Consider the following 8,567-nt stretch of genomic DNA (forward strand, 5'->3'; position numbering starts at 1 on the left):
TACACCAGCTGAGGATGTAGATCTGTGCCTGTAAATGTGGGTACACTTCTGATTTAATTTCAGCTAAATTTGTCCTGTTAACTACATGAAAAATGTATTTGTTTCTGTGCTAGAAAAAAAATCACTGCTTAGTGTTTCCACAAATTATGGAAAGCAGGTCATGGTTCTGTTGTTAGATTGAGTTTTGCACTTGAAGCAGGAATTAAATCACTTTGCTATGGATGAAGAATACAGAGTATTTTCCCCATAATTACAGCCCTTATTCATTCTGTACTCAGAGAGTAATAATTCAGTGTTATTGCAAGGTTACATCCAGTGTTCCTAGAGTTCTTATTTGATGTAATAAGTAGAACGTTATGAGTAAGGTTCAGCATAATTATAATTCTTCTGATGTTATACTAAACTGCAGATCTTTTTTAAGGTGGTAAAAGAGCATTGAAAAATAACTATTTCTGACCAGAAAACACTATTGTACTGGATCTAAAAGTCAGAGAGTAAAATGTCACATTGCTCAGCTTATATAAGAGAGTCCAGAATCGTTTGATCTATGCTGAATAAAAGCCAGCACATTTCCTTTGTTTGTTTGGTATTACACAGCTTTATATGGAACATACTAAAGGTATTAGTTTTGTTCCCTCGTGGGCCTTAGAGAAGCCTACCTGACATTTCTTTAAAACATCATTCACCACGTCAGCAGTTTCTAATTCTGTTTGTTTGCTATTCTACAGATTACTACTCAGCTAAGAAGCAAGTCAAAACTAACAGTCAAGCTGCTGCAAAGAATTTGGCTTTCTGAAATGAAACACAGGATTGATCTGCACCAGAGATGTTATAAAGAGCTGGCAGGTTTATCTGACATTCAGAAATTGTGTGTGCAAGCTACAAATGCTTAAGGGCATCACATGGATTGATATATTCATGAAAGGAATGATGGAAAGTCTTATAAACACAACAAAACTCGCATTAGAATGAGGTTAAACTGGAAGCCCCTTTGCTAAGGATCACTAGCCTTAAAAGTGTTGGTAAGCAAGTTTGGAAATGTTTCAGGAATTGGCTAATAGCAGCAACTTAATCATGTGCGTTTCAAAGAATACTGCATACGAGAAAGCAGTGAACATAAGGTTAAACAGCTGTACAAATATACTGCTGCATTTGAACAAGTCAGAATATGATCAGGACCATATTATGTTTCTGATTTTGTATTTTTTACATCTTTAATGTACAGGTTGTTCCCTATTTCTAAGAGTGATGGCTTATCCAATCAATAAGCTTCACCTGCTAAACTCTACAGATCTGATTTATTTAAAAAGTTCCCAACCCAGACTATGATTTTTCAGGTGCAAAATTGTGACTACCCATTACTATTTGTGCACATAAATAGTGGTATTTATGTGGCAAATTCTCTGCGGCTGTAAATGGACATTGCTGTAGTTACTTCAGCAGAGTTTTGCCTATTTACTTCGGCAGAGCATTTGGCCCTGTGTCTGTCTACTTGAGTCTGTTCAAAAATCAGGGTGTTAAACATGTGACTGTTGTAAATGGATGTCTGCAAATTTGCACCCGTGAAATCAGGCACCTTATGTTAAAATCATTCCCGATATCTGCTGGGACAAATATAGCCTTCATTTTCACCTGTGCAGTTCCATTGAGGCCAGTGCATGTGTGAAAATGAGAGCAATATTTGCCCTGTTGGGCACAGTGTTTTGTAATGCAGGTTACTGTGGAGACATTGGGCTAGATTCACAAAGAAACTTAGGCATGGTGATGCTCAGCATCATCATGCCTAACTTTTAGGTTCCTAGAAACTCCCGAGGATTCAAAAAGTCTTGAGTCCGGTGCCTAGGCTCCCTGTACAGTGAATAGAGGGAGGTAGGTGCCTCAGAACTGGATTCACAAAAGCTGGCAGGCTAGGCAGCTCCTCGCACATGCTAGCCATTGGGAGATGCCAAAATTATAGGGGGGAGGGATGCTAAGCCCCGCCCCACGCAGTGAAATGGGTGTTGAAGTCTGGGCTGCAGGGAGGTACCTTGTTTGGCTTGCGATTCTCAGGTTCAAACCCTCTCTTGGGGTTATCTACACTGCTTTAGCAAGATGTTTGGGGGGTCAGGGGGAAGACCACCCACATAATTTTGAGCCCACTGGTTTGGGCACTCAGAGGTGGTAGGTCCCAGTTCAAAACCCCTCCCATAAGTGGAGGTTGGACTAGAACTGGGGTCTCCCACATCCCAGGTATAAGCACCCTAACCACTGGGCTAAAACATTGGAGGGAGGCCTCCTCTTTGCCCATCTCCAGCCATTTTGTGTATGCTCATGTATAGGGGTCCAGTCCAGTAGGCAAGCTCTGAGGATGCTTACCAGATTGTGGCCCTGCAGGAAAGTTAGGCAGAGGAACTCCTGTCTTTCCTCAGTTCATGCAGCACTTTGGGGTTAAGTATCCAGACACCTGGCATGGGGCTGCAGTGTTCATGCTCAGAGGAAGAGCCAGAGGTGCCTAGGGAATATTTACTGCTAAAATTTAGGTGCTGAGTGAGTTTAGGCACCTACAGGATTTGGTGACAGCTGGGGCTGAGGTGGGATTTGTGAATCCTATTGTGGCCTGATTCTGGGATTTAGGCACCTAAAGTGGCAGTTAGGGACCTAAATCTTTTTGTGAATCTAGCCAATTTTTTTAAAAAAATTTATTTTTATTATTTGTTAAGCCCACATACGGTGTTTCCATCACTATTTAGGAATTTCCTACAAGAAGAGAAAAGGTTTAATAACACTAGCTCATCCATCTCTCTTGGCATTGCATGGATTATTATTTCTAGGCATTTTTATACCATACACACTTCCTTTCTATTTCCCTTCTCCACTCCACCCACCAATTTGGATAATTGGGTTTTATGGCTCTTGGCACCCAGTGTGTAAAATGTAAAGAGAAACCTACAAAATATACATGCTAAATTATTCTTGTGCATATGGACTTGAGTAAGCTGCTGTGTTTCACAAACGAGTTTGGAAAGACCGCTGTGATTTGAGCAGTTTAGAAATTACACAATGATTGAGAACTGCTTTTTGCCTAAAATCTACATCTACAAAGTCTTGTACAGTAGATTTTCTCTGGGTATGTACATATTTGTGTTTGCTGTACACATGGGATGCAGCTTATACATGTTTCAGAGTAGCAGCCGTGTTAGTCTGTATTCACAAAAAGAGAAGGAGTACTTGTGGCACCTTAGAGACTAACAAATTTATTTGAGCATAAGCTTTCGTGAGCATCCGATGAAGTGAGCTGTAGCTCACGAAAGCTTAATCTCAAATAAATTTGTTAGTCTCTAAGGTGCTACAAGTACTCCTTTTCTTTTAGCTTATACATGTTCACACAGATATTACATGCAACACCAAGACATGATAATTATTTTTCCATAGGAGCAGTGATGTTTAGATGTAAACAGTTCATTAAGGCTATCAAAATATATCCATTTTTAATGAGAAAAGGCAGTGAATCAAGCCTGTTCCTTTATGTGCTGAGCTACGGGAGCTCAGCATGTTGCAGGCATAGGTGCTGGAACTAGGAGTACAGGGGATGTTGCTGCACCCTGGCTTGAAGTGGTTTCCAGCAGATAAGGGTTTACAGTTTGGTTCAATGGCTCTCAGCACCCCTATTATACAAATTGTTCCAGCTCCCCTGGTTGCAGGGTCTATATTTTCAACTCCAGGCAAGTGAGAGAGTCAGGAGAAATTTTTTCTCTTTTTAATCTTTGATTTGGAAACAAAGGGCCCAATCCTGCTCCTACTGAAATCAATGGGAGTTTTGCACAATGGAACCAGGATGAGACTCCACATGGAGAATATTGTGAGTGAACTCAGTCTGTGTGTTTGTGTGCTCCTGTTACAATAGCGATGGCATGCTGGGAAATAGTATGTTTTCTTACTTTTGGTGATGACTAAGACAAATCTATTTTTTTAAGTGTGTGATTTTCTCTGATTTGAAAAAAATTGCACAACCGTATGTTTTCTGTGTGTTTGTGTGTTTTTAAAATCAGACCGACGACACTGTGTACCTTCTTGTTTTGTAGTGATGTGCTAAGCAGCCTTATTTTCTGGTCAGTATGACAGGAGCTGCACACAAAAAAAGCCTATCCATCTGTCATGCACAAGGTTACCATGATGTTGCCTTGTTTTCTTATAGGGGAAAAGGGACACCTCTTTTTACAGAGGACAATGATGATAGCTTGTCAGGGATTGAGCTTGTCAAGGTGTGAGACTGCAGGTTAGAATTTAGCCCATCCAAATTTCTAACATCTCTGCCAGTTATGATTGTGAATATTAGCTCAGAATGCTATAGATAATTAAAAAAATTGGCTGGCAAGATGCAGTGATATTTTGTGGCTTGATATCTATATATTTTTAAAGTTTCTTAAATACAAAATATTGTAAATGAGGGTACAGTGTACAGAAAGAAAAACTTTTCTTTTCTTACTGCTCCACTCCATGGTGTGCGCAGTTAGGATGTCCTGATACTAAGTAATATAGGACCAGATGCTCAGCTAGTGTGAATTCTTGTAGGTCACTGAACTGCGATGGAGCTGTCCCAATTTACACCAGCTGAGGATCTGGCCAGAGGTATTTTGCACTAGTGCTTTGTGTTACTACAGATCAAATGTTGATGACAAGCAGTTAACCAACTGCATACATAAACTGCCTCCTCTCTCCATACACAAATTTTACAGTGTGGGTACTGCAATAGCAGCCCTACAGCTATTAGCCCTACTGCTGAGAATGACAACAGGCCTCTGATTGGTTGCTGAGGTTTGTCGTGTATGGGATAGAGAACAGACCATTAGAAATCTTCTTTTATTCAGTAGTTAACATTCTGATGGAGAAGTATTTTAAACAAGAAAACATGGAGTAAACATCTTTTTTTTTTTTTCTTTTATCCTGTAAATTGCATTTTCCGGTCAAACACAATTTAGAATTTTCTTTATCGAGACATTTCAGTAGTAACACCTAATAGGTGGCAAAGAATAAAATTAAATGGGCCCAAAATATTCCCAGTCTTTAAATGTATGGAAAAGGAGGCAGACCCACTTGAAGTTAATCAGTGTACTGTAGCTTTAGTATATGTTTAGTTCCATTTAAGTATACAGTGCTCTGAGTGAATATAATACAGTAATGAAGCTGTTTGAGGCATATTTGCTGATCATTGACTTTGATTGGCTGCCTGGGTGTATGACACAGGCCAACAATCAAATCCCCAAGTAGCACTTTTTCATAAGGAGAAGCAAGGTGCTGTGTTCTGGAACTGACATAAATTGGGCATTAAAGAAGTGGTAGCAGCACTGTTTCGAGCTATCTTAAATGTACTTCTGATTACACAGCAGAGGGGGAACTGCATCAGGAATCCATAATATTTAACTGGTTTAACCTCCACCTGTTAATAAATAGACAGCTAATCCCTCTGAGCTCCCTCTCTCAGGTATAGATCATTTCATTCAAGTCCTTTGGCAGCGATTGAGGAAATGGGGCCACTTCAGCAAGATAGCCAGGAAAAGAGACACTAGATGCTTTCCGTTATTTTCAGGATAGTACAAATAGAGCTTTTTACTACAACTTCTCTGCAAACTAATCGTATGGACCCTTCTGGAGGTCAGTATTGTTTTTCTGGAGAACCTATGGATGAGTTACAGTAGACACCTATACTCTACCATTAGCTTTTGGATCTTTATAAATGGGTGGGTGGAGGGACTTATTTATTCCAAAGCTTGTGAACTGCTGTGAGAAAAGTGGATTTTCTCCATTCAAATAGCAAATCTAATGGGTCAACAAAGTTCATTCTGAAATTCAGAGGGTTTATGTTATACAAGGTACTTTCTTTCAGGTATTAATTTTGCTTAGCTTGGAATGTTGTAATACTGTAGGTTCAGTGAATTTCAGTGTAAGTGTTGATGTGTGAAGTTTTTGGTTGTCGACTGTGGATATTTGCAATATCATAAATAAAAACTGGTTCATTACTTGTGTTTTTTTACAGCAAACAAGACTGAGTTGTCCTTTTTTCACACACTATTTTTGTATCTTCACGACTCTGATTTGGATTCCATCCACTCCCCCCCCCGATACCATTCTGCTTTCACAATGCATTGACTGACACAAACAAAATATCGGCATGGCATTTGGGTTAATTTAAACTCGGCTAATCTAGAATCCAGGAAAATGGACTTTGTTTCTCTAGCGGGTCTTTCCATATTTTCCCACTGAAGAGGGAAAATGTGGAAAGACCCCTGGTCCTGCACATATTCCAACACTGGTACTTATATCGCACCTGACTAAATCCCCTCTGCGGTTTCATTTGGCTATGACATTTTTCACTTCCTGCCATAAACTGCTGCGGAGAGCTGTCGTGACATATTAAGCATCTGCCATGTTTCACCCCAGAAGTGGCTGCACTTCAGTAACAAATGAAGTGGTTCACATGTTATATGACATGCACACACATGCTTATTAATTATTATTATATCGCCTATAGGTCAGTGGGAGCTACTGGGCAGGCAGCACTTTTGAAAATCAGGCAGGTACCTAAATATGGTTTAGGAGCCTAACTTTAGGCCTCTGCTTTTGAAAATCGTGGCCTAAGCCATTCTTCCTCTCACAAAGTAGTGTGGGTAAATAGCAGAGCCAAGTATATTACCTTTGATGGCAGGCACCTGCACTCTGCCCATTAAAACATCTCCTCCGAGCAGTTTCAAACAGCTGCCAATGTGAAAAAAAGAAGACATGCACACATGTACACCTGCTAGGTAAATATATCTTTCTTCATCTCCCCACCCTGCACAAACCTGACAGTTCTCCCCCAAAATAACGTTGGCCTGAAGCCGACGATAGTATGTAGTCCTGGATCAATGGTAGATTGAGGTAACTTCAGGGTTAGAAAGGAGTGACCTATATCACTGGAAAAAGAAAACTTCCAAGTTCCTGCTGGGATACATAGTACTTGCTTCTAGTCCTGGAAAATCCAGGAATACCAGACCCTCAAATCACTACATTATTTTATACAGAATAACTTTTTGGTAATTTTTAGAGGTTTAAAAGTGTTGTTATTAAATCGAGTCATGTTTCTAAGGAGACGTCGTCACTGCAAAAAAAGACCTGCAGCAGTGAGTCTCAGAGCCCAGGTCAACTGACTCTGAAAATGTGGGTTTCAGGCCCCAGGATCCACCCTGAGCCCCATTGTCTATACTGCTAGTTTTTGTCCCATAGCTCATTGTCCCTGTTGGACCTGGTCTCCAAGACTCACTACCACTAGTCTTTTTTTGCAGTGTAGACACACCAAGGTACTTTGGGATTTAGATGGAGCCTCTCATCCAGATGAATCCCAAATGGTCAAATTAGTATACATGAACTTTATCCAACTTGTTGAAAAGTGGCCATTTTTGACACTGGCACTACTGGAACCCAGCATAATAGACAATCTTTCGGCAGGGGGCTAGGAGAGATGGAAGGGTCTTGTTTTTGAGGAAGGGGGAAAGAAGGGCTAGAAGTGGGTAAAGGAGTGAAAAATTATTTTCCTTGACTCTGATGCCCTACTAAGGAGGAATAGGCCCAGATCCTCAAAGGTATTTTGCTACCTAACTCCTATTGAAATCATTGGAAGTTAGGCACCTAAATACCTTTGAGGATCTAGGCCATCTTTGTAGTACTTTGAGGATTAAAGAATGTAGGAAAATGGTTTCCCTTATGTTAGCTACAGTGTCCCAACTAAGGGCACTATTCAGGAAAATGGGTACCTGCCATTTTAATGTTCATAACATGTACATCTGTATCTATGATCTGCAAAAACCCAGTTCTGTGTGCTTCCCCTGCCCTCTCAAAATAATCACAATGGCCTTTTAAAAATATGCAGGAAAATCATTTTAAAATGTGTGCCAGATACCATGACAGTCACTACGTAAAGATTTCACAAACGAATGAACGATAACATATACTTTGGGATTCTCTTGCGCCTGAGCAGATGTTTCTATAAACCAATTGCAGTGGATATTAATAAACACTACAACACAGCTACATTAAGCCTAGGTGTCTGGTTTTCGACCGGAACACCTGGTGGCTCCAGTCAGCAGCACTGACCAGGCAATTAAAAGTCTGGTTGGCAGCGCAGGCAGGCTCCCTACCTGGCTCTGCGTGGCTCCCAGGAAGCTACTGGCATGTTTGGCTCCTAGGCACAGGGGCTCTGTGCGCTGCCCCCGCCCCGAGCACTGGCTCCACAGCTCCTATTGGCCAGGAACCGCAGCCAATGGGAGCTGCGGGGGCAGCGCCTGCGGGTGGGGGACAGCACACAGAGGTGCCTCGATGTGCCTCTGCCTAGGAGTTAGAGGGACATGTCACTGCTTCTGGGGAGCCACCCAAGGTAAGCATCACCTGGAGACTGCACCCCAACCCCCTGCCCCAGCCCTGAGCCCCCTCCTGCACCCAAACTCTCTCCCGGAGCCCACACACTGCACCCCAACCCCCTGTCCCAGCCTGGAGTCCCCTCCCACACCCAAACTCCCTCGCAGAGCCCACACCCCCTCCCACACACCAACCCCCTG

At 41.6% G+C, this 8,567-nt stretch overlaps 1 protein-coding gene across 1 annotated transcript in view; it reads left to right on the forward strand.

Annotated features, from left to right (window-relative positions):
- Positions 1-6,017, forward strand: part of LOC102940507 (cyclin-dependent kinase inhibitor 1) — a 17,141-nt gene extending 11,124 nt beyond the window's left edge. Inside the window, exon 3 of the mRNA XM_007056951.4 lies at positions 729-6,017. Coding sequence (XP_007057013.2) covers positions 729-796 — 68 coding nt within the window. The 3' untranslated portion in view covers positions 797-6,017. The remainder of the gene's footprint in view (positions 1-728) is intronic.
- Positions 6,018-8,567: the final 2,550 nt, after the last annotated feature.

Source organism: Chelonia mydas, chromosome 1 (genome assembly GCF_015237465.2).
Source record: "Chelonia mydas isolate rCheMyd1 chromosome 1, rCheMyd1.pri.v2, whole genome shotgun sequence".
Lineage (NCBI taxonomy): Eukaryota > Metazoa > Chordata > Testudines > Cheloniidae > Chelonia > Chelonia mydas.